This window comes from Trichomycterus rosablanca, chromosome 27, assembly GCF_030014385.1.
Source record: "Trichomycterus rosablanca isolate fTriRos1 chromosome 27, fTriRos1.hap1, whole genome shotgun sequence".
In the NCBI taxonomy this organism is placed as follows: Eukaryota; Metazoa; Chordata; class Actinopteri; order Siluriformes; family Trichomycteridae; genus Trichomycterus; species Trichomycterus rosablanca.
This window is the reverse complement of record NC_086014.1, coordinates 15,160,590-15,187,987: the sequence shown is the minus strand read 5'-3', so window position 1 is coordinate 15,187,987 and position 27,398 is coordinate 15,160,590. Positions and strand designations below refer to the sequence as shown.

Below are 27,398 nucleotides of genomic sequence, written 5' to 3'. Positions count from 1 at the left end.
GCAAGTATAACCAAACATCACTAATCCCCTAATTACTCCGCCATCAGAGCTCAGTGAAAGATTGACTGGGAAGATCTGCTGGGAGCTCTGGCCTTCTCAGTTCTCCTGGCGCTCACTGGAGGAGTGAAGGACAGGGAGGTGATCGGCACAAAGAAAGAAGGAAAATTGGATCGAGACGTCCAGCTAAGAAAAGAGATTGCTCGAAAGATTAGAAAATGACGAATAGTGTTTGCACCACTGGAGCTGTCATTAGCCGTAATCTTGGAACGGTATAAGAAGAAATGTTGGGAATTACCTCACCGTCATGTCTGTGGAACCAGTACGAGAGGACTCGTGCTTTGTAACTGAATATGTTATTATGCAAAACATGGCCATTATCAGATGGTAAACTGCGGCTAAACGGGTGCACATGAACTGGAACACTGACTGATCAATCAGTGCCCAGCCATACTAATACAAATATAAATGCTGTCATGTTTTGACTGAACAGGCACAAATTCCCATACACAGACATTCTCAGCAGAGATCACACAATAGGTCACGCTATATTAATACTGTTTGCTTTTGAAACGGGACGTCCAACAAGCCCATGGTCAGGGGTCTGAATACTTTTGGCCATATAGTGGCCGGAAATGGTGTTTGTAATGTTGCCAGGACTTACAGGGGGTCTGTAGAGTGTATTTAATGTCAGTGCATATAGGCCACGTTGAAGCAGAGCTAGCCTACTGTGCTGTTGGAGAGAAATCCCAGCATGCTTTGTTATTTTTAGTATTATTATTATTATATATATTTTATTTCACACTCTGACGCTTAATTCCTCGGCGATGACTCAAAACTTTCCATCTCATTTCCTCCAGTCCAGAGCGGCCGGCTCTCCTCTCCTCTCCTCTCCTCTCCAGACCGTTTCGGCGGGGCTCTGTGAACGTAAACACATTATTCTCCGAGCAGAAGAGCAGATCCACACAACAAATGAAGACGCTGCCAGAGAGAGAACATTCAATCTGAAACAGCAATAACGTTCCAGCGAGCAGCTGTGGGATAAACACAGAGAGGAAGAGAACTACCACCGATCACAAACAGAACCAGATTTTTATTGTTTCTTTCAACTGATGATTATTAAAAAAGAAAAAACAGAGCTGATATAAAATCTCTGTTTGTACAACACAAACGATTCAATTAAAGGTTTCATTTCTTTTCTACCGAGCATTTAAAGTCTGACGCTGCCAGTTTAGGGTTTTTAGTTTAGAATTTATTTCACCAACATGTTCATAGCTACACTTTTCTGTTTTGTCTTTTTTTATTCAGATTAGCACGGTACCAAACCAAAACAGAAAGAAAAAATGTGGACCAGGTGGAGGAGGAGGAATCGCTCGTGTCTGAGAGACGCTTATAGTCGGGATTTAGCTCCATCTGATCGCCACCTTTTTGGAGGCTGAAAGAAGCTTTAAGGGGAAGAAGATTTTCATGTGATGATGATGTGAAAGCACCGGCGCATCAGTGGCTACCAGCTCAACCTGATGATGGCATTAAAAAGTCGATACGACACTGGAAAAATGCATCAGAAGGCGACGATGTAGAAAAGTGATGGAGTTTGTTTTTATAATTCTTAATAAATAGAGTTTAAAAAGTGAGGAAACTTTTTGAAGACCCCTCGTATATATTAAATTTAATCATATTTCCTTATAAGACTTGCAAGACAAAAATAATAAGCTGGACTGACATCACGACGTAAATTATCAGAGACTAGTCTGCTACATGTGACATGACACAGTGTGCACTGGATAAAGCTGACCTATCTGTGCAGCCAACCATCACAAAGACATGACACGGGCCTAAAGAAGTCCCATGAATATTTACATTTTCAGCATTTAGCGGACACTTTTATCCACAGCGACTTACAGTACAGTGACAGTGTACAATCTGAGCAATTGAGGGTTAACGGCCTTGCTCAGGGGCCCAACAGTGGCAACCTGACAGTGGTGAGGCTTAAACCAGCGACCTTTCCATTACTAGTCCGGTACTTAGCGTAGATAGACAGAATTTTTACCTGAAGGGTCAAAAGCACAGCATAAGAGCGTAATTCTGCCCCTGCGCACCCCTAAATTTGGAGCATGCACAATCGCACAATCAGCTCGCTGGGTTTTATTCTTCACACCTTTGTGTGTGATGTTTGCATGTTCTCTTTTTAAAAATTCAAAGACATGCAGGCAGGTTAACTGGAGCAAAGTGTGAGTGTGTGTCCCGGCGACCTGTCTGGGGTGTTTTCTGCTTCTTCGCCCAATAAATCTGATCCACTGCGACCCTGACCAGAATAAAGCACTAATAAATAAATGAATGAATGAGTGCTGTAATCTTTCAGTGCTTGTGTCCAGACCTCTCTGCTACAAACACATCATTTCTGTAGTGTTTTATTTATTATATGTTTAGTATTTATTAATATGTGACGCGTGTCTGCAGCCGTGTTACTCCCAGCACTATATTATCACATATATGTGTGTATATCCTTTTTTTACTGAAGTGAATCTCAGTCTGAATGACCTCTGGTGACTCTCTTCAGCTTTGGCGACAGCAAACAATTTAATAGTTTTTTTTTGAGCTGTCAATCCGTGCGGGTCAGAACAGGATCTCTGAGCTTCTATTTAAATGTACTGCTTGTATCTGTCTCTCCCACACACTCTCTCTTCTTCTCTCTGGCTTCTGTTTGATGTAGTGTAAGAGTGAAATAATGGGTTTTGTAGAAGTGTGTGTGTGTGTGTGTGTGTGAGACACAGATGCTGTGCAGATATCAGCCCTGCAGGGTAATCGCACAAACTACACACTATAAAACTAAATCAGCAGCATTTCTGAGAGAAACAGCAAGAGAGGAGAGAGAGAGAAAAACCCTCGATCTGGTATCTCTGTTAAACGGCTCCACATCTGGATTAATTCTCACTGTCGGGGGCGATAAACCCTGAGATGGTACGAGCACACGATCGAATTCGCTCGTTAAATGGCGTCGAATGAAACACGGCGAGTCTTTTAACACGATAGGTCTCTGATTTCTCAAATTAGCATGAGCTCAAACCCTGACGAAGAGCAAAGAGAACCGTGCAAATAATTCCATCCTGCGATAAAGCTAATACAAAAGATGTCGGAACAGGTCAGAGCGTGATCGGGATCCTCGTCATGACTTAATACAAGAAAAAACAATCCGTTTGAAACCTGTGCTGATCTAAAACTGACACCTGCAACATATTCCAGATTTCAAGCGATTCAAATGCAAAGGATTTAAATGTTCACCCTCTACTGTGCATGATATGATTAGAGGATTTAGGGAATCAGTTTAGGAGGAGCCTCTGTGCTCTATAATTTAATACAGACACATAAGCACTGGATTAGTCTGACGTGCTAGAACCCGAGACTAAAGGGTTGTGGGCGAGGTTGGCTGTATCTGAAAAACAAAGACTAGACGAGGTGTAGGTGGTCTGTCTGGGGTGTTTCCTGCCCGTCGCCCGATGAATCGTACCCACCGTGACCCTGACCAGGATAAAGCAGTGCAAAAACAGACAATGACTGAATGACTGCACGAATCAGGCTCAATTGTAGGTTTGGAATGAGATGTCCAGAAATCTCATGATCAGGTGTCCACATACTTTTGACCACACGGTGCATGATGGAATGATCCACAGATAAAGAGAGACATCGGGGGAGGGAAGGGGACGGGACTAAATGCCAGATTTTGCTCCGGGGCCGATTGTCATGGTCGTCGTGGCTCTGCTCTTCAGTGCTGGATAACAAGCTGTCATGCTGTACTAGCATCATTTCCCAGCATGCCCTGCTCTCTTCATTACAGTAGTACTGTAGCACACACGGAGGACACGCCCAGGCGGCGAGCATCAGCGTGGTGTCACCGTAGGGTAACCGCGGTAATCCCGCTAACCGTGGGGCGGCTTCCTTTTCACGACTGTAAATTCAACATCAGACTGGATAGAAACGAGGGGCGTCCAGATACTTTTAAACAAGGCAAGTACACGTGACAATACAGCCTACTGTACTCACTCTCACACACACGCACACACGCACACGCACACACACACACACACACACACACACACACACACACACACACACACACACACACAGTATCCAGGCTGCTGGTGTTGAGGTCAGAGGGACTGAATGAATGACATTTAGAAACGTTCCTCCATTTTTCTTCATTCACTCTGAACACAATCTCACCAAAACACATCCAGCAGATGAAAAGCTGCACCTGCTCACACACACACACACACACACACACACACACACACACACACACACACACACTCACACTCACTGCTGCACCAGATTCACATCATTACACAGCAACAGCAGCTGCCAAGGAAAAGGCATTCAGATACACACACACACACACACACACACACACACACACACACACACACACACACACAGTACATGTAAACGATTACAGGTCAAACACACACACACACACACACACACACACACATATATATACAAACACAATGCATGTACACTATTACAGGTCATAAACACACACACTACATGTACAGGATCAGGTGTCCACATATAATGTTGTAGCCTAGTGGTTAAGGTAACAGACTAGTAATCGAAAGGTCGCTGGTTCAAGCCCCACCACTGACAGATTGCCACTGTTGGGCCCTTGAGCAAGGCCCTTAACCCTCAGTTGCTTGTACAATACACTGTACTGTAAGGCGTTTTGGATAAAAGTGTCTGCTAAATGCTGAAGATGTGAATGTGCTGTATTGTCCTAAACCAGGTTTATTCTGATCAGCAGTCTGATATAAATTCTGAAATTAAAAAGCAGTTTTTCCCTGATATACTGGTCCTCTTTCTTTCTGGTGATTCCCTGCTGTCTGTAAGATGAGTGTGTAATAAGATGTAAATCCTGCTGCTCCATTCCAGCTCAGTTCAGGCTGTGCTAATAAAGCTTAACCAGGCGTTCACTGGGATTTACTGTACTGTATAAATACAGCCGGAGCAACAGCGCCACCTGCTGCTCTCCTGCACAACTGCGTCCCAATACTTTTGCCTAATAAGTCATTCTAAAATAATAATAATAAATAATAAAAGAAAAAAAATAACAAGGATAAATAATAATAATAATAATAATAATAAAAAAAAAAATAATATAATAATAAATAATAATAATAATCACATATAAATACAGACCAGCACCTTTAATAATAATACTAATAATAATAAAAACACCAAAACCTAAAGATTTTCAATCAATTTCTTTTGATTTTAATAATTATATTAACAATAAATCTGTAGAATTGTCATGACCATCACACCTCCAGCTACACTACTTGCATTCGTAGGTCCTAAAATATCTGGACGCATGTTTTAATCTATAGGTCTTGTTCTTTGGCGTGTCGATTATTTTACACTGGTACAGATGTGCTGTTGAACGTCCAGTTGGTGACGGACGTGGATCCGGATCTTCAGCGGCGTGTAGAGAACATGATAAACTGCAAACGAAAAGAGACAAAGATTTTTATGGACATGCAAACTGGAAACACCCCACCAGAAGCAGCTCAGCCAGCTAAGCGTGTACATTGTTTACAGGTGAATACGAGTGGCAGAGTCCTGATTTGCATCATCATACACAGCTGGGATTTATAAATAAACCAGAAAATTAATGGTCCCATCACAGAATCTGCACATTTATCCAAAATGACTTACAGAACTGTGACAGTGTATTGTCTAAGCAACTGAGGGTTAAGGGCCCAACAGTGACACCCTGGCAGTGGTGGTGCTTGAACCAGCGACCTTTTAGTTACTAGTCCAGTAACTTAACCACTATGCTGTTTTAGAGTATAATGGAATTAAAGTTATATGGTATGGTCATGCAGATTTGGACCTGCTTCCATACCCTTGGGTCACTGTGTCCGTGTGGGTTCCTGCAGGTCATGTGATTCCCCCCCCCACCCTCTAAAGCATGCAGAAGGTGGACTGTTCACTTTATTTAGGATCGGGATGAACTTCCAATAAAACCAGTATAACAGGGCTGGTTAAATAAACATAAAGATTCTTACCTTCAGGTGGATTTTCAGCTGTCGTCGTTCCCTCCATCGTTTCCTCCCGAGTTTGAATTCGCGTCTCCGGAATCTGATCCGTTTAAAAATTCCGGGCTTTCATCTTCGGGCCCTTCGTCGGGCTGCTTGGAGGGATCCACGACCTGGACGCCTTTACTGGAGCTGCACCCCATATCACACTCACAAAAATAATGATATTTTTCAGACACACACAAGTTCTCCCCGAGCGTCTGCTCTCTGAAGCGTCCGGGCGAGAAAGAAGACGCTATCTGACCAGGGGAGCTTTCTGAAGCTCGGGTCGAATTCCCGTCGCTGCCCGATTTCCATGACGACCGCTGGTGCGGCCGGTTCTCTGGGCATCAGTGTTGTGGCAGCAGGATTTGTTTGTTCTGATCAGCGTGATTCGATTGTCCTGCTCGCCAGGCAACACAGGTTGAGATTTAACCTGCTAGCATGTCAGGCAGTGATGGATTAACTGAGAAGGCTCATAGTTACAGAAGCGGTACAGGTCGGACGAGCGGAAATACCAGTCTGACCAGCGGCGATTAAAGAATAGGAACACACGTCATAATTGTTAAGTATTTTCAGCCACATTTACTGCAAACGTGTATAAAATCAGATCAGATTGAAACAGGACGTCTAACAAGCTGATGTCTGGGTGTCCACATACTTCTGGCCATGTAGTTTTTACAAATCGCAAATGCTAATATTTAATCTAGTATGTGAACACGTCCTAATTTGAATGAATTCGATTCCGCTGTACACTGCCGCCCCCTGGTCAACACCTGGACAAAGACGCTACGTCCTCTTTATTCTTCCGCCATTCGCGTCACGCAGTCATCTCAAACAAACAGCAGGAGTCGCTGTTGCTACAGGGTTCCGTCCCCCAGACTCGCCCGGGTTGTTCCTCTCTCTTATAAACCCGACTGTCAACTCGAGTCCTGGCGGAGGTAGTGGGCTGGCGAGCTGGACGGTTCTGGCTGGTCTAAACACTTAACCCGACATTATAGATACCCACAGTTGAATCAGAATGTCCTTTCTGATCCTCTGGTATCAGCCACGCCCTCCCAGTTTAGTGATTGTTCACTAGGCGGTGCATGTCTCTCCGTTTACATGAGTGAGAGGCTTTATTTTGTCGGGAGGCTCGCTCTGTTCTCGCCTTTTTCTCTGTGTTTTATGATTCATTTTTGTGAGTTCTAGTGCTTAGTTCTGCACCAGCGCTGCTCCAGACTCAGAATAAGAGAAACTCAGAGTCCCACTATACTAATTTTACACCAATTGTAATATTTATTTACAGGTTTTACACGACATATTAACATATCTATTCACGTTGCTCATTTTGTCATGTTGTTTTATTATCATATGTGCAGGTTTAGCCCTTTTGTGCTGTTTTCATAAATGTTCCCATTACTTTACAGACCAGTGTTCCCTCCTATTAGTCTGTTAAATCGAGGATCCTCTGTGTATGAATTGACCAGCTTATCACGAGCATAAATACCCCGTTTAATCGACACGGACGTTGCAGTAGCGCTAATCCTGGACGTTTTCGTCTGCGCAGCACAAGCCGACGAAATCCAGAACCTACGTACGATTCCGGATACAAATGAAACCTGAAGAAAGACGGAGATCTGATTTCCGCGTCTGTACAGCCATGACTTTCCATTTATTCTCATCTTTATTACACAACACTTTAGTTCTCATATTTACACGGGAAAATAAGACAAAACAAAAACAAAAGAAACCCGAAAAATCATGATGTAAGTGCTCTTATTTACGTCTGCGTGTGTACATTTCTAAGAGGTGTGATATAAATATAGAATATGTATTTATATTTATTTATATCTATGTATATATATCGTACGTATAAAGGTTCAGTCTTCATCGGTGGAATCCGAATCCTCGGAGGACGAGGACGAGCCCCCCGACTCGGCGGAGGACGACTCTGCCTTCGTCGAGCCCTCTGGACCGCTGGCGTCCTTGCGTTCCTCGGGCTCCTGCCCTTCACCCTGCTGACCCGGATCGTTCTGTGGGGTCTCGGGAGCGGCGGGCTGAGCCGGGAGGGCGGTAGCTTGCGGCCGATTGGCCACAGGCAGGTTAAGGCCTGGGTTTAGGAGCATCCCTGGGTACATCATGCTGGAGAGCAGTAAGGGGTTGAGGGCTAACGCCTGACCCGCCGCCGCCGTCGAGGTTTGACATTCTGTCCTCTCCCGTTTGCTCTCCGCGCTCGCGGTCTCTCCGCCCCCCCTTTTCTTCCCCGAATCCTCGCTGGCGGTGCCGTCCTGGCCCCCTAGCAGGGTGCCCATGCCGAGCAGGTTGGGTAAGCCGGCCATGCCCGAGAGCATCATGGGAAGCATGGCGGCCACGTTGGGGTCGTTCTGGAGGCCCATGAGTCCGGCGGTGAGCTGGAGGCTCTGAAGGTTCTGCAGGGCCTGCAGGCTGTTCAGATCCAGACCGGAGAGCAGCCCGTTGCTCAGGAGGGGGTTGACGCCCAGGGCCGGGTTGGCGTTCGCGCCGGGGGCGCCAGCCATCTTGGCCATGGCGTTCTTGGGCCGACGGCCTCGTCTGCTCACCTCCTCGGGTACGATGGGGCCGGTTAGGATACGGTCGAACATGCTCTCCGGTAAATAGCCCTGTTAACACAAGAAAACCAGCTCAAACCCTGAACCACACTCCTCCTCACAACCAGAGCATTCAGGCCTGGACCTTCCTCTTGGTGTATCCCACAAATTCACTGTTGCTGTCTTGTATATTCTACTTTTGCTTTCCTCCTGACCTCGGATCCCGCTCCCCCTGAGACACGCCCGGTGCCCCACACGATGGTTTCCTGTCCTGACTAATAAAGGCAGAAGAAGTTTGTCCTTCTTACCGACTGCTTGACCACGTCTGCCCATTCCGGAGGGATTCCGTACTCCGGGTTTTCCTGGAGAAAGCGGCTCAGGTCCTTCAGAGCCGGAGCGAACGCGCCACCAATCTGAGAACCACGATAAACTCAAGTCACATGGGCTGTTCCCCTGAAGAAGAACCTTAAAGACGTCCCAAAATACCGCCCCTCTTACCTTCCGAGCATTTTTCCTGTTGATGATTTGGACGCGCTCTTCTCCCGTCAGGCTGTTGACGTCGATCTTATTAGGATTCCTGCAGCGATGCCTTTTTTGTTTCGGCCGGTCCTCCTGAAACGGGATCTTACTCACCCCCTACAAGCACACAGTGTATTTGCATTAATTACATTAATAAGTGCAGAAATTTAAGCAATACACATAATCTTTCATCATCGGGGCAACCTCATGCTCCGACTAAAATGAGACTAAAATATCTGCAGCTCCACGGGACCATGGACGCATTAACAGGTTTCACAAACATCCTTATGGGAAAAAAAAACTCAACACCACTCCCAGAACAAACTGATGTTCAGTTCCAGGGTACCACTGTATAGGCGTTCTTCTTAAATTCCTCAATATTAATGACTATGGTTGTGGAACACGATTTTCCAACAAGCTCAAGATTAGGTGTCCACATACTTTTGGCTAAAAACTGTATAAAAGTACCGGTTGTGAGAAATGGGTGGGTCACCGAATGCTAAACCCTTCGTACCGTAATAAACGCTCCCACGTCCGCCACGAAGCCCGGGTGCTCCTTCAGCCACTGATCCAGATCCTTCCGTTTGGGAGCGTCGTCCCCGGCGAGCCGCGTTCCATCCTTAAGGTTTATTACAGGGACTCTGCTCTCCGTATCTACGGGTCCGGCAGCCTGGGAGAAGCCAGGGCTCATACCCGGGGTCGCGACCCCACTCCAGGCCGGAGAAGCCTGAGCATAGACGAAAAATATAGCCATATAAGGAAACGTTAGCGAGTTAAACCATTGCTGAGCTCTGCTATTGGCTGGCTGAGCACCTGTACAGACACACAATTGGCTGCTTTTTCATTACTGCTGCAATAGCAGCCTCTGCTGGCTGGTCGGGGCACCGCACAGAGATAATGAATAATGGAGAGCAGTGCATGCCTCTCTGTACGTGATACTGATCCCTGTGTGAACCTGCCCCGTGCAGGTGAAAAGAAGCGGTTGGCTACTGCACACGTACTGGACAGGGCACCATAAGATCATCACTTAACTTCCCCAGTAACACAAATTAGGTCAATTGAGACTATTGTATGCATCTTTTTTATTCTATTTCTGCATTTTTCTCTTTATCTCCTAATTTAGTCATATCCAATTCCCCAGTTATGACTCCTCTAGTGCTGCAGACCCAAACTCTGAGACATGGGGGGGTTCACACTGGGACCAGTATGACATACTGAGACTCACGCACCGCCACCGCTCTACTATTATTCACTGCCTCCGCGCAGCACCCGGACCAGCCAGCAGAGGCCGCTATTGCAGCAGGAAGCAAGACGATCCAATCATTTTGTAGAAAAGTACGTTTGGCTGCATGAATGTGCTGCTGCAGTGTCACTTGACCAGGTTAAAGCAGGGCAAGTGAGCCCGCGTACCTGGTCGGGCATTGCTGGAGGTCTGTTCTTGTTCATGAAGAGAAGATCCATTCCCTCCACGTTCTTCCTTCGTCCTCTTCGCTTCTTCATCGCCGGCTGACCGTCCACCATTCCGTTAAGTCGGATCTGACTACCCAGGGCTGCTGAAAACGCAGAGGAGACGTTTTACAACGGGGTATGTCTAGTACTTCTTATTAGTTAAGACATAAATGTAGATTAAAATAAAGAAAGCTAGCAGGATAGGGCTTGGGGGTGTCCCCTACCCCCAAAAAGGCTTTGTAGAGCCCTTCTTCTTTGTTCAATATCAACAAGAAGCGCATTTATGACTTAAAGTGCAGGGTGCAAATAGTTTTTCTACACAGTCTACACAGATATGACTGGATTGGTTGGACACCCTAGTCATCGGGAGGTTCCCTTTGTCAGTGCAGGTCACAAGCCCGAATACGATAAGGAGGGATGCGTCAAAAAGGGACTCGGGTGTAAAAGCCTGATCAGACACGCAGGCCATACAACTGAATACAATTTGAGCAATTTAGGGTTAAGGGCCTTACTTAGGGGCCCAACAGTGCCAACTTAAACCGGCATCCTTCCAAACCTACTAAACCATTACTTCAACCACTGAGCCACCACCACCAGAACAGCAGAAATGAGTTAAAATATAAATATATATATATAGCTTGCAGATTTACCTGGTGGGTAATTGTTTAGTGATTTTGTGTAGTCGGTCAGACAGGTATCGGAGGCGCTCTGTAGCTCGTGTAGCCGTGCCAGGTACTGCTGCTGTGCCAGAGGTCCGTCTTCCGCATCCATCGGGCGCTTCAAGGGCAAACCCTGCTTCTGGAAGGTCAACTTCAGACTGCCCTCCTGCTAAAGGTCAGGACGAGACGTAACAGAGGTCAGGTGTGATCTGCACAGCGCGATGGACGATTCTATGCGGAGTTTGTGTTTTGTTCGCGGACAGCGAGCCAAGCCAGGAACTGCCATCGGAGCAGTAAAACGGACTGAAAGGGAACACTGCGAATGCAACCCGATTCGTTATTTACTCCAGAAAGAACAGAGAGGGGGAAGAACGAAAGCAAAGGCAGCAGGTCGAGCCGTACTGCGCAGGAGCATTAAAGGATAAAAACATCAAACATGAGCAGAAGCACGCCCAGCTCCGCAAAAGCCACTGCAGGCAGGCAGGCGGGTGGGCGCTGGGGGGGGGGGGGGCAGAGGGAGGGGAGAACCAAAAATAACATACGTCATTGATTTTGACCGAGAACTCCTTTTCTCTGTCTGCATCATGCTTCTTCACCTTTGACCCCTGAGGGGAGGCCGCCGGGTCGTCCGCCAGAGTGGAGGCGTGGTCCATGAGCTTAGTGGTGTAAAACGAGGACACCGCGCTCCCCTCGTACACGCGCCGCGGCCCGGGCCACTTGCCCTTCAACACCACCTGACAGACGCTGTCCAGTCGGTTTATCATGACCCGGTCCTGCAGGGAAATAAAAGCATTACGGTCAGACCCAGACCCAGACGTGTGTACAGCTGGCGTGAGCGTCCGGCGCCGGCGCTTACCTTGGGCCAGTAGGAAGCAGCGAGCATGTAGCCTCCGCCGTGCATGGGGTGGGAGAGGTTAGCGATGCCGTTGGTCACGTGACTGTCCTGCGCGTCGTCGTGTGTAGTGCTCTGAGATGCTATGCTGTCCTCGTCGAAGCCCTTTATGCCTGGCACCGCGGCGGCTACACACACACACACACACACACACACACACACACACACACACACACACACACACACACACACACACACACACACACACACCTCGTGTAAGTATGTAGCTGACTCTCTCCACTCGCCATCGTCACTTGATGGCAAACCAACACCTACCGTTCTTGGGGACGTCTTCACCGTCGCTCTCTTCGGACGACGAAGACGAGGACGAAGACGACGAGCCTGAGGAGCAGGAAGAAGACGAGGACGAGGAATTGGACCCGGAGCGCGACGAAGACGAGGAGGAGGACGAGGATCGGGACGAAGAACTGGACGAAGAGCTGGAGGAAGACGCGTCCGAATCGGAGCCCGATCCCGACCTCCTCCTGGCCTCCTTGCGGCTCCTCTTGCGGAGCTTTTTCTGCTTCCTGCCGTCCGCGCCGGCCGTGAGCGGTTTGGTTCGGGCGGCCTCCATGCGTCTCTCGTTCTCCCCGGCGTCTCCCGTAGGTATGGAGGTCTTGAGCGGATCCCATCTCTCCATGCCCGCTTCCAGCTCTCCGTCTATGAGCGGCTCCTCCTTGGGGGCCACCTCCCTGGGGGTGGAGTTGGCCAGCGGGGAAGGCGCGGCGCCGGGATGCTGGCTCAGAGCGGGAGACGAGGCGTGAGTCTGTCCCAGCAGTAGTGCGTGATTCGGGGTGGGGTTCGGCGCACCCTTGTTCTGGCTGTAGTTCCTCTGCGCGGCCATGAAGCCCAGCTCCGGGTCTCTGAGGATGTGGTAGTCCGTCCGGCTGACCCCGTGCTTGGCCGCTCCGATCAGCAGGTCCCGGTCGTGCGTGCCCGTCTCCCACCACACCGGAAGGTCCGAGGCCGGCTGGCACAGAGCCAGGCGTTCGTAGAGCTGAGGGTGGCGCAGGACCTGCTCCCTGATCTGCCGGAGAAGCTCCACCCGGTACAGGGTGCGTGACGCCCGCTCCTCCGTGATAGGCTGGATGGAGAGCGAGGGATCCACCGTGTCTGAAAGGAGAACGATAAACGGTCAGTACAATCGCGACGGCAGCCGGAAATACACGGACGCATGTATGAGAGGCTCGTACCACCGTCTCTCTGCGGCAGGCGACACACCCTCCTGCACATGGCGGTGAAAGCACACAGGTACTTGTGCAGACTCTCGTCGGTTTTCTTGTGCAGCCGGGCCATGGCTCGGAACTTGGTCCAGTCGAAGCGGCCCAGGTCCGGATCGAACACCACACCGAACGTAGAGACGACGCGGTAGAAATCTGCCTCCTCTCTTCTGGTCCACCTAAACAGCACGTACCAAGAGCAGGCGGTGAGACACCCAGGACAGGACGCCGATCCATCGCGGGGCCTCGGCCAAACCAACCCCTTACAAACACCTCATTTATTACAAGAATCCATTTTTCACGAACACGACCACGCCTCACCTTTGCTGTCTCTCGAGCTTTGCGACCATTTTGGGCGTGAGCGTCTCGTCGACCGTAGGGGGCAGAGGGCAGAATTCAGGTGGCAGGGCCTGCTGGGTCTGGTGTATCTGCAGGATCTGTTTGCTCTTGGTGAAGCGCTGGGACGCCGTGATCAGGCGCCTCAGCCGGGCCGTCAGCGACGACGAGGACGGCCAGTACGCCCCCGTGACCGTTCCGAAAGAACTGCCTCCTCCGCCGTCTAACGCCGGGCCGGCTTCTACACACACACACACAATGTTAGGTTTGAGCTTTAGCAGCAAGCGTTCCCAAAAGCAGTGCCAGGAAAAGCCAAAAATTCCAGTTCGCCAGGGGTAGAGAGGGGACTGATTTGGGAGGCTTGTCTGGAATGTAATTATTTCTGGTGGGTTTTTAAAATGTTTGGAAGCACACGTACCTCCACCTGTATCCGTTATGACCAGCTCTCCTGGAGAGGAAGCGTCATCCTGCAGAAGAAATCCAAATTTAGCATCACATGATACTCTGTGGTATACGAGCAGTATGTGGACGCTCGTCTATACATTCACGTTCGCAGCTAACAGGCGTGTATGCGTCCGAATTCATACCCAGAGCAGTCTGAGGAAGGTCCTTACAGCTCCATAAATAAACAGCTGACCAAATTTGCTGCTGAGCTATTCTGGACTCCTGAACCCCATTAACCCATCATCTCTGAGATGAAGTGGAATGTCTACAGTGAGCCAGGACTTCTCATGTAACATTAGTGGACCTTGTGACTAGCACCGTACCTCGATATCGTCTTTCAACAAAGCGGGAGCGGGCTTGTACTCCGGGTCATCAACGTCCCTGCGAACGCACAAAAACAACGACAGGTAAGACCAGACAGGCCAGAATGAACAGAGACATGAACGTGTGTGTGTGTGTGTGTGTGTGTGTGTGTCTCACCCATCCATGAAGTCATTTCCTCTCTGCTCGGCAGCGATGGCCTTCTCGTCTGGCTTGCCGACCCGCTCCAGGAAGCAGAGAGCAGGATCTCCGCGGATAGTGTTGTACTTCTCATAGCCTGCACACACACACACACACACACACACACACACACACACGTACACAAACGATAATGTAAACGAGAACAACAAACCCACACTCCCTGTGTGTGTGCGTGTGTGTGTGTCCTCACCGTGTTTGTACACTCCTATCAGAAGACACTTGTCGGAGAGAGTGTCCCACCATAACGCGGGCAGATCAGAATGATCAGGCTCAGGAACCCAGATCTCCACCAAACTGAAACCAGGACACCAAACACAGCCATACAGAGCAGTAATGAGAGTCAGAAACGTTTGGCTTCATGTTGTCCATCATTATACAACCCTTGAGGTTGTCCTCATAGTTTTTATACTTGAACACTTTCATTTCTGGAAGCAGCATCACAGACCCTCTAACTGTGTTATTTAGGTGGTAATAACCAAAGGTCAGACAACTGGGTGAGTTCCAATCTTCCAATACCACCGACCTGGCTGGCATCTAACTTTACGACTTTATTCCTCAATCTAAATATCACGACTTCATTATTGTAACTTTACAACTTTATTAATTAGTTAGTTAGATCCTCCCATGCTGAGTAGCATATCGGGCAGCGAGTGTCTTCCAGTGGTTTCGATCTTGGACCAGGGGCTCAGCATCATCCCGAGTTGCGTTCAGAGCCTTCAGATCTCTTTATTTATAAAATCTAAATATTACGACTTAATTCTTAAAGTCTCTATTGTCTTTTGGAGGTCCACTGTTAATGCCTCTGATGCTCTGATGATGTAGAAACACGTAAGCACAGAGGTAAGCAGGAACACACACCCAGCCTTGCAGTAAACACAGAACAAAATGTGAACGTCGCCACATGGGTTTATAAAGTGCAGTTGTGTCTACGAACAGCAGGTGGCGCCCTCACGCACACACAAACACTCATCCGTACCTGTTATCTCTGTATCTCTGTAAATCTGATCTTTATATATGTTTAAAAACTGAATATTGCTTTTATTTAATGGTGTGGAAGACTGGAATTGGAAAAACAACTACAGGGATTTTATCATGGGGGAGGTAAAAGATCAGCGTGTACCTTGCTTCAGCTCCGTCCAGTACGTTCTGACACTGGGAACCAATAAGTTCCTGTTTCAGGTAATACAGCATTCTTACTCTCAACAACACTCTATAGAGAGAGAGAGAGAGAGAGAGAGAGAGAGAGAGAGAGAGAGATAGAGAGAGAGAGAGAGAGAGAGAGAGAGAGAGAGAGAGAGAGAGAGAGCGTTAGCATTTTCAAAACACCTTTGGACCCCTGACCATGAGCTTATCAATCGTCCCATTTTAAAACAAACAGCATTAAAATAAAGTCATCTGTGTGGAACAACAAGCTTCTCACAAGACTCTGAAGTGTGTCAGGGTATGGGAATTTGTGCCCGTTCAGTCAAACGATGGCAGCATTTGCATGGCTGGATACGGATATTGGAATCATGGTTCATCCCAGAGCTGTTGGGTGTGACTGATTTATTACACCTGTTTAAACTTGTTGCTAAATCACATGAATTTAGTCATTAAAAGGGCCGTCCCAATACTTTTGGAAATATAGCTGTGTTTTAAAATTAAATAACAAAAATAAATAATAATAATACAACAAAAATGCCAAACAAACAAGAGCCTGGCACTGGTGGCATGTCAGCCCAGAGGCGTCTCCTCTCACGCAGCCCTGCCGCTGCCATGCATTCATTAAACAATAGGGAAATTTCAGTGCAGCAAAGTCTCCGTGTCCACAATGAACGGACAAATCAGCTCTAACACAGCACATGCCACACTCGCTCATTCTCTCTCCTGTCCAGGCTCACACACATTTCAACAGAACCAAGTGTAAAACCACATCAAGCCAATTTCAAGCCCATGACAAGTCAATATAAAGTCCATATATAGCCCATATCACCCCCATGTCAAGCCCACATACATTTTACATCAAGCTCATATCAAGCCAATATATAACGCCTATATAAAGCCCATATAAAGTCAGTATAGTCACTATAAAGCCAATATCAAGCCTATATATAGCCCATATAAAGCTCATTTTAAGCCTATATGAAGGCCATATCAAGACCATATGAAGCCCACATCTATCTCATATAAAAGCCCATATCAATTCAATCTAAAGCCCAAATCAAACCCATATAAAACCCACACCAAGCCCATATCAAGCTAATTATAAGCCCATATAAAGTTTTTATCAAGCTTTTATAAAGCCCATATAGAGCCCATATCAAACTCACATCAAGCCCTTATCAAGCCCATGGTACTTCACCATTAGTGCAGACGCCTCCACCAGACCTGAGGAGCTCAGCGGTGGTGGGCCAGCACAGCAGACCGCTGCACCACCCGAGCACCCTGCGTTCCTTTCTGGTTGGTACCGGCACATTACTGAACCAGCCTTGACCGAACCGTTCTTCATTTTTTACCTGCCTGTCTGGGTTGTGTCCCAAACAGCATCCATAGTTTCATTCGGAGCATGTTTATGCTATTAAGTACAGTAGTAGGTGATATGCAACACAGCCATAAGGAAGCACAGAAACGGTTGAAGCAGCGACCTAGCTGCAAAATGCAACGGGTAGCGGGACTGAAGCAGACGTACTTGTTGCAGTGGTGCTTCAGGTGTTTTTTGTATCCGTCGTCCGACAGCATGTGCTCCGGGTTGTGCTTCCTGATCCACTCTGCCTTCTGAATGTCAAACCCACTGGACTGGATCTTCATTTTCTTCCCCTTTCTGCCCCGAGGAACTGGCGTCGAGAGTCCTGGAGTGAAGAAGAAAGAGCAAACACACACACACACACACACACACACACACACACACACACACACACACACAGAGTTATCTATTTGATTGAGGAGCTCTCCCATGGCTATTTATCCTATGTAGGTCAGCATCAGTACCGAGGTGGTTCTGAAGCTCTTTGGTCCTGCCGTCCTCGGTCGGGGCGATCAGGTCCCACATGAAGCTCTTGATCTTGTCGTCCCCTCTGTAGTGCACCAGGCAGTAGGCAAGCAGGGCCCGACAGATGCTCTCCACATCTCTCTCGGTTAGCTGCCTCTTAAAGCGGCCATGCTGCAGAATGTCCCTCCAGCGGGCCCACCTAAAACCACAGCACGCAAGTCACCGATCACTATCTAAGACTTTTATTGTAATTTACTCTTAAATTCGATTTAATACGGGCCCCTGGGACACGAGGTACAGTCTCAGACAGACCACTGGACTGGTCAGGCGCTCAACACCAAGTATTCCATGTTTTAAAGTGCCAAGAGCAGGACTGGAAGTCACCCGCTGTCAGAGGTGGCACGTCCATACAGAGGGCACAGCAAAGAAAGCCGAGATTCGAACCTGCGTCTCAGTGCCCCACCCGAGTGCTCACAATTAGATGCCTGTATAGGAGTCCGTTGGGTGGCGCAGCTTTCTAACCCGCTAGCTTGCCAGGTTTGAGTGCCAGTGGTGCCATCGGCGCATCACCGACACAATTAGCCGCGTCTAACCAAAGAAACTGCACGAGCGACGGGAATACAGAGAGCATAGTGTGTTCTTCCACATGGTAGGAATCTGCTCCTGTCCCATCTAATAGCGAACAGTAGATGCACGTAAGTATGTGGACACCCTTGCTAATAAGGGCAACAATTTAAGGAAGGTTCCTGTTGCGTTCCTGGAACGGCAGTACCAGACATCACCAATACTTCTAAACCAAATGGGTAAAAATCCCCACAGTCACACTGCAAGCTCCTGTGAAAAAGAGGGACTTTTGGAACACGTCTCCACGTCCGGACTCACCCGTAAACCAGGAGGTTCTTCTCCACCCTGAAGCACTCGGTCCGGCCGTAACTGTTGAGCCGGTCGTGTGGGCGGCGCAGTTTCGGCTTATCGTCTCCGCTGCTCTCGCCCTCGGAGAGCTCGGCCAGCTCGTCCTTGGTGGCGCTGAAGGGTCGCGTCTGCTTGCGCACCCTGGGCGTGTCGATGACCAGACTGTTCTGTTAGGCACAGGGAAAACGTACAGGTACGTGAAAAGGTACAAATACAGGAGGGTACGTCACTGCTGCGTCAGTTCCGCGGTTATACTCACTCGGCCGTTGACCGTGTCCATGTCAATCTCAGCCTTCTTCGCCCACTTGTCCCAGAAGTTGGGGTCGTCCAGTGAGATATCGGTGCGGTTCCCTGATGCTACAAAACTGGCCTGAAATAAAGAGAAGAGTCACACGCCGTTCCACAGACTATACAAATCACATTTTAAACCTACTGACTCCCATATCAGCCACATTTACTCATATCTTATATCCTTTGTCACTCTCCTTGCCAGACGACTTACACTTCATAAATGTAAATCACATGTACACTACATGGCCAAAAGTATGTAGACAACCCATTCAGACCCTTAGAATCTCTAATAAACAGTAGAATAGCACAAAACTGTTTGCCATGTCTCTGAAAGCAACACTTAAGGGCAGCAGCATCTGCAGGCACAACCCCAAACACTGGGTGGAGTAGTGTAGTAGGGTATTAGGTGGGGCGCGAGCCGGGAAAAAATGTAATAATAATTGAAGAAGCTTGTACACGAACGCCCCCTTGTGGAGGCTTTACGTTACAAACCACAGCGGAACCAGATCGTGCAGTAAGGAGTAAAATCATGGACAGAATGTGGGGGTAGCTTGGTGTAAAGCATGTCATCTCTGGACTCTGGAGCAATAGAAATGTGCTTGTTCTCTGACTAGACGGCATTCCGAATGCATGATGAAGGATAAGAGTAATGTTCGGCTACCGTTCCTGTTCCAGGATGAGTTTGGTGTTGAGGCACTCTGAACCCTGAGGAACGCCTTAGAGATGAACAGGAACGCTGTTTTGCAAGCCAGACCTTTTCACCCACCCCAAAATCTCACCCGTACTAATCACCAACATTTTAGAAACCGGATGTCCACATAGTTTTGGCCTTTCGGTGTAAGGTATCATTTACATGAACCGACCTTAGCGAAGGTGGACCCCCGTCCCTCCGACTCGATGGTGATGGTTTTGGTCCTGCGCTGGAGGATCTGGTCGATATCTTCCTCGCAGAACTTAGCACCTTCGTCCTCCTCGTCCATGAGGGCGCCGTAAGCTCCGCGCCTCAGCAGGTCCTCGATCTCCTTCTTCGAAAGCTGCTGCTGCATCGTCTACAGGAATAAAGCGAGACGGACAGTGACTCTCCCCACACAGAGCAGTACCGAGCAACGGGGAGTCATGCTGTACCCTCGACCATACAGCAGGGGTCGCTATTGCAAAGGCAGCGATGAGAAACCCCATCATGGTCCATTATGATGTAGGAACAGCACCAATGTTGATTGCTTACCCCTCCTGCTCCTCCTCCTCCACCTCCTCCTCCTCCACCACCTCCTCCCAGGCTGTTGTCCCGGCCGCTCATGCTCTGCAGCACGGCCTTGTCCAATCCCAGTTTGAGACTGGCCCTGTCGAACATTTCCCGTTCGTACGAGTTGCGTGTGATGAGCCGGTAAACTTTCACCGCCTTGTTCTGCCCGATTCTGTGGCAGCGAGCCTGAGCCTACAAAGAAAAACGAACATCTCTTAGACATTTGAGACTTCATGGCCAAAAGTATGTAAACACCGCACTATCGGACATCCTGTTTCAACCATTTATCTGTGGGAATTTGTGCCAGGGACAGGCACTGATGCTAGACGAAGGGCAACTTATGAGCCTGGCTTTGTGTACCAAACTCAGTAATCATGAGGGGTGTTCATATACTTTTGACCATCATCTATTAGAACAGCATTTTGTTTCCTGTCTACAACATCATCAGGCTGTTCCAACATTAGGTTTAAATCCCACTGCTCGTCTTTTGTAGTTTCTCTGTCTTGTCTAAACGGTCGTACTCGAACCATCAGGCGGTGTACGTACCTGCAGGTCGTTCTGAGGGTTCCAGTCCGAGTCGAAGATGATGCAGGTGTCGGCAGCGGTCAGGTTAATGCCCAGGCCTCCCGCTCTGGTGCACAGCAGGAAGACGAAGCGGTCCGAGTCGGGCTTGCTGAAACGATCGATCGCAGCCTGGCGAAGGTTTCCACGCACGCGCCCGTCTATCCGCTCGTAGAGGTATCTGCACGAGACAACGTTGGGTCTGTTTGAAAACCTGGTGACCCGCCCTGCTCCCCGCTACCTACCTGATCAGCTGCCTCCTTTATTTAGACGCTCTATTTAGATATTACAAACCACAAATGGACATGGTTTGCTATGTCTGAGAGGGGATGGCTGGCTGAACATCCTAGGCATTGGGCATGCCAGTGCGCTCTCAGTGCCGCTCCCAAGCCCAGATACAATGAAAGGGTCGTGTCAGGAAGGGCATCGGGCGTAAAGACTGTGCCAGAGCGTTCTGCAGTGGCGCCGCCTGAACAATAATAATCTGTAATGACATAAGTGGTGCGCGTACCGTCTCTGGATGAGGTAGTCTTCGAGGATGTCGAGGCAGCGCACCATCTGAGAGAAGATGAGTACTTTGTGGCCGCCCGCCTTCATTTTCGGAAGTAGCTTATCGATGAGGACGAGTTTGCCGGCCGACTGGACCATGGCTTGCAGGTGGAAGTCCAGGGCAGAGGGGCTGCACACCTCGCGAAAGTCCTCCAGGATTTTCTCCTCTGCGCCTGAGGGAGATGAAGGGAGGGGGTTCGATAAGTACTTTAATTAAAGCTTCGCCTCAGAGCTACAGTGTGAATGGGAATGGGAGTGTGTGTGTGGGAACTGATACCCATTCAATCATCTGTGAGGTCAAAAGTTGTTACCAACCCAGCCGAGGGTCTTGCCCAGACTTTTACCTTTGATGAGGTAGGGGTGGTTGCAGCATTTCCTCAGCTCCATCATGGTGTTGACCAGATTGGGGACGTTGGCCTGGCCGACTCCTTTGGCCAGGAAGGAAAAGTTCTTCTCCAGGATGGCGCGGTAGTATTTCTTCTGGATGTTGGTGAGCTCCACCTCGATGATGGTCTCTTCTTTAGGAGCCAGCTTCTTCTCCACGTCCTCCTTCAGGCGACGGAGCATCATGGGCTTCAGAATGGCCTGCAGCTTTTGGACCTACACCAACACAAAGCAGATGAGTACATCTCCAAACGATGACCTAGCAAGCCGCACGTGAATGAACCGCCCGTACTGTCGGCCAGTACTGGGGAATGTTCTTAAGCTCAGAGCTCACTGGTACCACCAGCAGGAAGCTGTTTCGCTGTGCTTTATGTGATTTATATTTATTTGATTAGGATTTTAGCATCATGTTTTACAGCGAATCAAACAACAGTGGTCTAATACTAAGACCTGGTCAGCGTCGTGGCGTCCTGGACATGGCACCAATCCATCCCCCATCCCCTCAGACATAGCCATAGATGCCTGTGTGGAGAATCACACCCGGTGTAATGCAGCCCAGCCCCGGGGGAACTCCCTACATAAAGGTGTCGTTTATTTGTAAATTCAGGCTCGTCAGGGACAGTTCAACCATTTTCGGTACACGGAGGGAGACGTTAGCTGGCGTGCTAGAGGTTTGAACAGCCTGAGGCTGACTGTGTTGTGGTGGCGTAATCTCTGTCTAAGCAGAGCGTCTAAATAATCTGATTATGAGCTTCAGGTCTGATTAGAATCCTCTCTACTGAGTGGAAAGCAGGGTGGGTCACTAGGTTTTCACACAAGCCCGATAACTGCCGGTTGGTAATTAATTTATTTATTTATTTGAGTTTGTGCCACTTTATACACATAATTGTGTCATTTATGGCATGATCAGTGTTACGTTTAGTTCTTTTTATCATTACCTGTTTGTATTTGCTATTTGTATTGGATGGATAAAGGCTTGGGTTGCAGTCCTGACACACGCCCTCTCTATTACTCAGATCAGCCGGGTATTCCAACCCATGGTATGCATGGCACTCTAATTATTATTAACCTGATTATCCTGCAAAGCATTAGAACAGTTCAAACACACACACACACACACACACACACACACCTGTTCGTCGGTCTTCATGTCTCCGAACTCCTGCATGAAAACGCTCTCGGAGGGAAAGTGTGTGGGCTCCAGGAAATGCAGCAGGCTGAACAGTTCCTCCACCGTGTTCTGCAGCGGCGTTCCAGTCAGCAGCACTTTGTGTTCCTACACGTCAAAACATCAGACAGAACATGAGGATCATGAACGGCCTGGAACCGACAGGAAACCCCTCTTCAAACCGTAAACAAATGCGTACCAGGCGCATGAGTTTGAAGCCCTCCAGCAGCTTGCAGTTCTTGTTTTTCAGGCGGTGAGCTTCGTCGATAATGACGCAGCGCCAGTCGATGGCGTTGAGCTCAGGACAGCCTCCCAAAATCATCTCGAAGGTGGTGATAACCGCCTGAAACCGGTACGCACCCTTCACAGGATGACCCTAAAATAAAGAGAGAGAGAGAAATAAACAGAGGAGAGGACTATTACTATATACTGTCTGAGCAACTGAGGGTTTAGGGCCTTGCTCAAGGGCTCAACAGCAGCAACTTGGCAGTGGTGGGGTTTAAACCAGCGACCTTTTGATTACTAGTCCAGTACCTCAACCGCTAGGCTACACCTGCACCAACTGGTTTTTGGCATAAACTGCAATAATCTGATGTCAGATATGGTAATATACACTATATGGACAAAAGTATTGGGACGCCCACTCTAACAAAGCAAAAAACTTCTGTCACTCTTTTTTCACTATTAGCACCCATGTCGAACTTAATGACACAGAGTGTGTGTGTGTGTGTGTGTGTGTGTGTGTGTGTGTGTGTGTGTGTGTTTTCCAACCTGAGAGTCTCTAAAGTACATCTCGTATTGCTGAAGCATCTGTCGGCTGAGCGCGCTGCCGTGATAGACGATGACGTTGAGGTGGGTCCAGGTGCGAAACTCGCGCTCCCAGTTAGTGATGGTGGAAAGCGGTGCGATGATGAGGAAGGGCGCCTTGATCCCAGTGCAGTAAAGCTCATGCAGGAACGTGATGGACTGGATGGTTTTGCCCAAACCCATCTCGTCAGCCAAGATACAGTTACGCCTGCAGAGAGAGAGAGAGAGAGAGAGTCACAATCACGGTCAGCATAGTAATGCCAGATCCCGTATCCAGTTTAGCAGGCAGCCGTTAGCCTGGAGGAGTCCCAATTCATCTTGTTCTGCATTTAAAGCACGACACATGTTCCTGGTTTTCCCAGTCATATGGAAATATATTCCAGGCACAAACACAGGGCTAGTATGCATATGTAAAACGACATTACGGAGTGTGTGAGTGTGTGTGTGTGTGTGTGTGTGTGTGTGTGTGTGTGTGTGTGGCTGGCATGTGGGCTCAGACATGCCGCCAGCTGCACGCGCCACTGGTTCCTCTTCCGCACGACTTGGCAATCTGGAACAGAGATCTAGGTCCATCCCTCGTGTGAAAAAACCCGTCTCACACACACACACACACACACACTATCTCAGTCACTCTCATTTACTGACTGGAACTGGAACACACACACACACACAGCCTAAACAAGAACACAGGCATCAAACAAAACAAAGCTGTTATCTTTTGACTGAATGGGCACAAATTCCCATACACAAGACATACTCCGACGTCTGTGTTCACTCGCTGTTCGCTCTACTTAAAAAGCATTTGTTTCTGGGGACGCTCAGGTGGCGCAGCGTGATAAGTCGCTGGCACACCAGCGCAGAGATTCTGAACTCTGGGCTCTGCTACCGGTCGGCTGGGCGCCCTCTAGCAGACAGATTGGCTTCCGGTCTGCAAGGGTGGAAAATGACCGGATTTAACAGAGGGGTGGGGCTGCGAAAGGACGCCTGAACAGAAGTGGAGGAGCGCAGAGGGCGGGGCGGGGCTCTCTATGCACGAAGCCGGCCTCACGCGCAAATCCACTGATGTGAGGGGATCAGTAGACTCCTCGGGCACCACTAGGGGTCACCAGAAACAGATGCTAAATACTATGCTAAATCACTGACCTGTTGTACCAGTTGAAGAGCAGCCAGTTCACGCCCTCTAGCTGGTAATCCCTGAGACTGTTACCATTCCGATACTCCCGCGACTGCTCCAGCTTCTTCCAGTGACTGGCCGGGGGTCGCTCCTGCACACAGACAGACGAGGATGAAGGAAAGAGGGGCGGGGCGGGGGTGTTATTACAGCTGCAGCAGGACTGGATTTAGGATGATGAGAAGAAGCTCAGAGTTCCGGGACTAACTATACAACACCGACCCCCACCTTTTACCGGAAACCCGGAGACTAACAGAAGAGAGGTCTCACCACTCTCCTAGAGTCTGGTCTTGCTGCCTGCATCTGCTCAAACTCCAGGATCTTACTCTGATCCACGTCCTCCTTCAGCTCCCACGTGCTGTCCTCGTACGGCAGCGAGCACCACTTCACCAGGTAATACACCACCGGCTACAGCACACACACACACACACACACACACAGTCATACCCCCAGAACACATGTCCCAATACTTAGTGCTGCTAGGAAGGTCAGACAAAACCAGCATGGGCATTAGATGAGATCATACGGAGATCTGTATCGTGCACGGAGAGTCACGCGATGATCTCCATTATTCCTCATCTCTATGCAGGAATATAGATCAGCCAGAATTGAAGCTCGAGACGTCAGCTACGGAGTGCAAGCGCACTTGTTTTGCACTTACTTAAACAAATTTGAAATAAATGTACGGGAAAAAAACAGGACTGTAGCAGAAAAAGAAGAAAGAAAAATCTGGTCCAAATTGGGGAAATCAGACACCAGTATCAAGTCTCAAGGTCTCACACACACTCACACACACACACACTACCTCTCCAGAGTCCTTGTCTTCACAGTAGGAAACTTCCAGGACTCTGTCCACCTCCATGTAATCAGGATTAAACAGATCCTCCTCCATCTGTGGCAGATACACGAACACACACGTCCAAATTACATTACAGGAGCAAATGACTGGCGTTAACAGATGTGGGTACATTTCCAAAAGATAAACGCTGAGCTCCGTGTGACACCCCTCTATACCTGGAAATCAAATACGGCAGGGACAGGGGAAGGAAACCCTGTCCGACCCGCCGTCCAAACACGGTCGACTGCGTTTATGTGGACGAAAATCAAAGTGGGCGGTTTCACTGAGACGCAGTGGTGTGCTAGCAGGCGAGACCGCTGTTCCACCCGAGCGCCCGGCGTCCTTTAATCCTGCTCCCAACACACCTGAGTCTACTCACTATTTAATAGATAAGACTGCGTTATTCGTTTGGAGCGGTTTGTTTGTTCTTGAACAGCAGTCACAGGGAGTATCAATAACGAGCAGCAAATACAGCAAAACAGTGTCGGTTCATACTGTATAGAGAGAGAAAACACACACACACACACACACACACACACACACACTTACATCAGCAAAGAAGTGCGCTCGTTGTGCCTGTTTAATCTTGAAGCGTTTGATTTTCTGCTGGATCCTCTTGTCCTTCTCCAAATGCTGCTCTGTAGCCCACTCACAGTGTAGATAAGAGCTGCACACACACACACACACACACACACACATTAACATTACTGAGAAAACACGCCCACTCAACAACGTTCTGATGTTTTTCATTCGCTGGACATTCACATCCTGCTAAATAACCATTAACCTGTGATACACTGAACATGTTTGGAGTACGTCTGTGGGAATTTGAAGCCACTTAGTTAAAAAAAAAAAAAAAAAGCAATTCGTAGCCTGGCACAGGCTACTGGGGTTCCGCCACCCTACACAACATCTTATTGGACATGGCTTTGTGAACCGGAACAGGAAATGCCCTTCCTTAAACTGTATAAAGCTGAAGGAATACATATAAATGCGTTTATGTAGACCAAGTTCCTGGGATATGTTAAAAACAGCATTACGGCACACGTTGAGGGATGATGTGCACCAACGGCACTGCATCAAAACAATTGCCTCTGACGGAACGCACCACTACAGTCACCGTCAGCCCATCAGAAGCAAGGAATTAAAGGATAACCCATTCAAACCAGTTCAATCCAGCCCAGCACTAGGGTGGAGCATTTTAGATCAGACATAGTTATAGCTCTTATATGCAGATTACAAGCATCGTCTGCGTCCCAATCCTTACGAACTGCACGGCCTATAGTACACTAGCATTAGTGACCTCACTGTTTTCTGTATTAGTCACTCTGTTGTGCCCAGTATAAGCCATTTTCCGATTGATGTGAGGGAAATCAACACCAGTAATCCAACACCAATCCTACCAGTGCTGATGCGAACGCATGTAAAGCTCAAAGCCAAAAGCAATCTCGCCAGGATTTAGTCGTTATCAAAACGGCCAAATGAAGTACAGTACAATATATATTTAGGAAAATATGTACTTATGAGGCGTTTCCTAATAACTGCTGCAGTTACGCCCTCTGCTGGCTGATAGGTGGTGCTGCACAGAGCCGGGGGATAACGGAAATTCACGCGCGACTCTCCATGCGCGATACGGATCGCCATATGAACCCACCCGGTGTCGGTCACGACCCCCTCGATCAGGAATGGAGGTGACAATACAATCAGGGAATTGGATATGACTAAATTGGGAGGACTTACTAGTTTTTGTATTTCACAAAGAACTCCTCCACTTCAAGCACGACTCCTGGAGAGACCTGTTAAAAGAAGGAGACTCGTTATTCATTTCCGGCAAGTGGTCGGATGTTC

General features: G+C 48.5%; 1 protein-coding gene across 11 annotated transcripts in view; it reads right to left on the bottom strand.

Moving 5' to 3' along the window:
* Positions 1 to 7,691: 7,691 nt before the first annotated feature.
* Positions 7,692 to 27,398, bottom strand: part of chd9 (chromodomain helicase DNA binding protein 9) — a 55,218-nt gene continuing 35,511 nt past the window's right edge. For 6 of the 11 annotated variants that reach the window (XM_062989440.1, XM_062989444.1, XM_062989447.1 and 3 more), the window contains 33 exons: positions 27,291 to 27,346; positions 26,100 to 26,217; positions 25,518 to 25,604; positions 24,983 to 25,120; positions 24,685 to 24,806; positions 23,506 to 23,749; positions 22,934 to 23,110; positions 22,699 to 22,842; positions 21,527 to 21,782; positions 21,145 to 21,355; positions 20,619 to 20,814; positions 20,055 to 20,264; positions 19,693 to 19,878; positions 18,798 to 18,908; positions 18,509 to 18,705; positions 17,626 to 17,825; positions 17,327 to 17,486; positions 15,779 to 15,868; positions 14,849 to 14,952; positions 14,617 to 14,734; positions 14,460 to 14,517; positions 14,111 to 14,159; positions 13,678 to 13,933; positions 13,330 to 13,535; positions 12,413 to 13,249; positions 12,101 to 12,264; positions 11,787 to 12,017; positions 11,236 to 11,413; positions 10,547 to 10,689; positions 9,651 to 9,863; positions 9,116 to 9,253; positions 8,926 to 9,030; positions 7,692 to 8,689 (listed from right to left, as the gene is read on the bottom strand). In XM_062989440.1, the coding sequence (XP_062845510.1) occupies positions 7,931 to 8,689; positions 8,926 to 9,030; positions 9,116 to 9,253; positions 9,651 to 9,863; positions 10,547 to 10,689; positions 11,236 to 11,413; positions 11,787 to 12,017; positions 12,101 to 12,264; positions 12,413 to 13,249; positions 13,330 to 13,535; positions 13,678 to 13,933; positions 14,111 to 14,159; positions 14,460 to 14,517; positions 14,617 to 14,734; positions 14,849 to 14,952; positions 15,779 to 15,868; positions 17,327 to 17,486; positions 17,626 to 17,825; positions 18,509 to 18,705; positions 18,798 to 18,908; positions 19,693 to 19,878; positions 20,055 to 20,264; positions 20,619 to 20,814; positions 21,145 to 21,355; positions 21,527 to 21,782; positions 22,699 to 22,842; positions 22,934 to 23,110; positions 23,506 to 23,749; positions 24,685 to 24,806; positions 24,983 to 25,120; positions 25,518 to 25,604; positions 26,100 to 26,217; positions 27,291 to 27,346 (6,462 nt within the window). In that variant the 3' untranslated portion in view covers positions 7,692 to 7,930. The remainder of the gene's footprint in view (positions 8,690 to 8,925; positions 9,031 to 9,115; positions 9,254 to 9,650; positions 9,864 to 10,546; positions 10,690 to 11,235; positions 11,414 to 11,786; positions 12,018 to 12,100; positions 12,265 to 12,412; positions 13,250 to 13,329; positions 13,536 to 13,677; positions 13,934 to 14,110; positions 14,160 to 14,459; positions 14,518 to 14,616; positions 14,735 to 14,848; positions 14,953 to 15,778; positions 15,869 to 17,326; positions 17,487 to 17,625; positions 17,826 to 18,508; positions 18,706 to 18,797; positions 18,909 to 19,692; positions 19,879 to 20,054; positions 20,265 to 20,618; positions 20,815 to 21,144; positions 21,356 to 21,526; positions 21,783 to 22,698; positions 22,843 to 22,933; positions 23,111 to 23,505; positions 23,750 to 24,684; positions 24,807 to 24,982; positions 25,121 to 25,517; positions 25,605 to 26,099; positions 26,218 to 27,290; positions 27,347 to 27,398) is intronic. The other 5 variants (XM_062989445.1, XM_062989446.1, XM_062989442.1 and 2 more) reach the window with 5 other exon arrangements.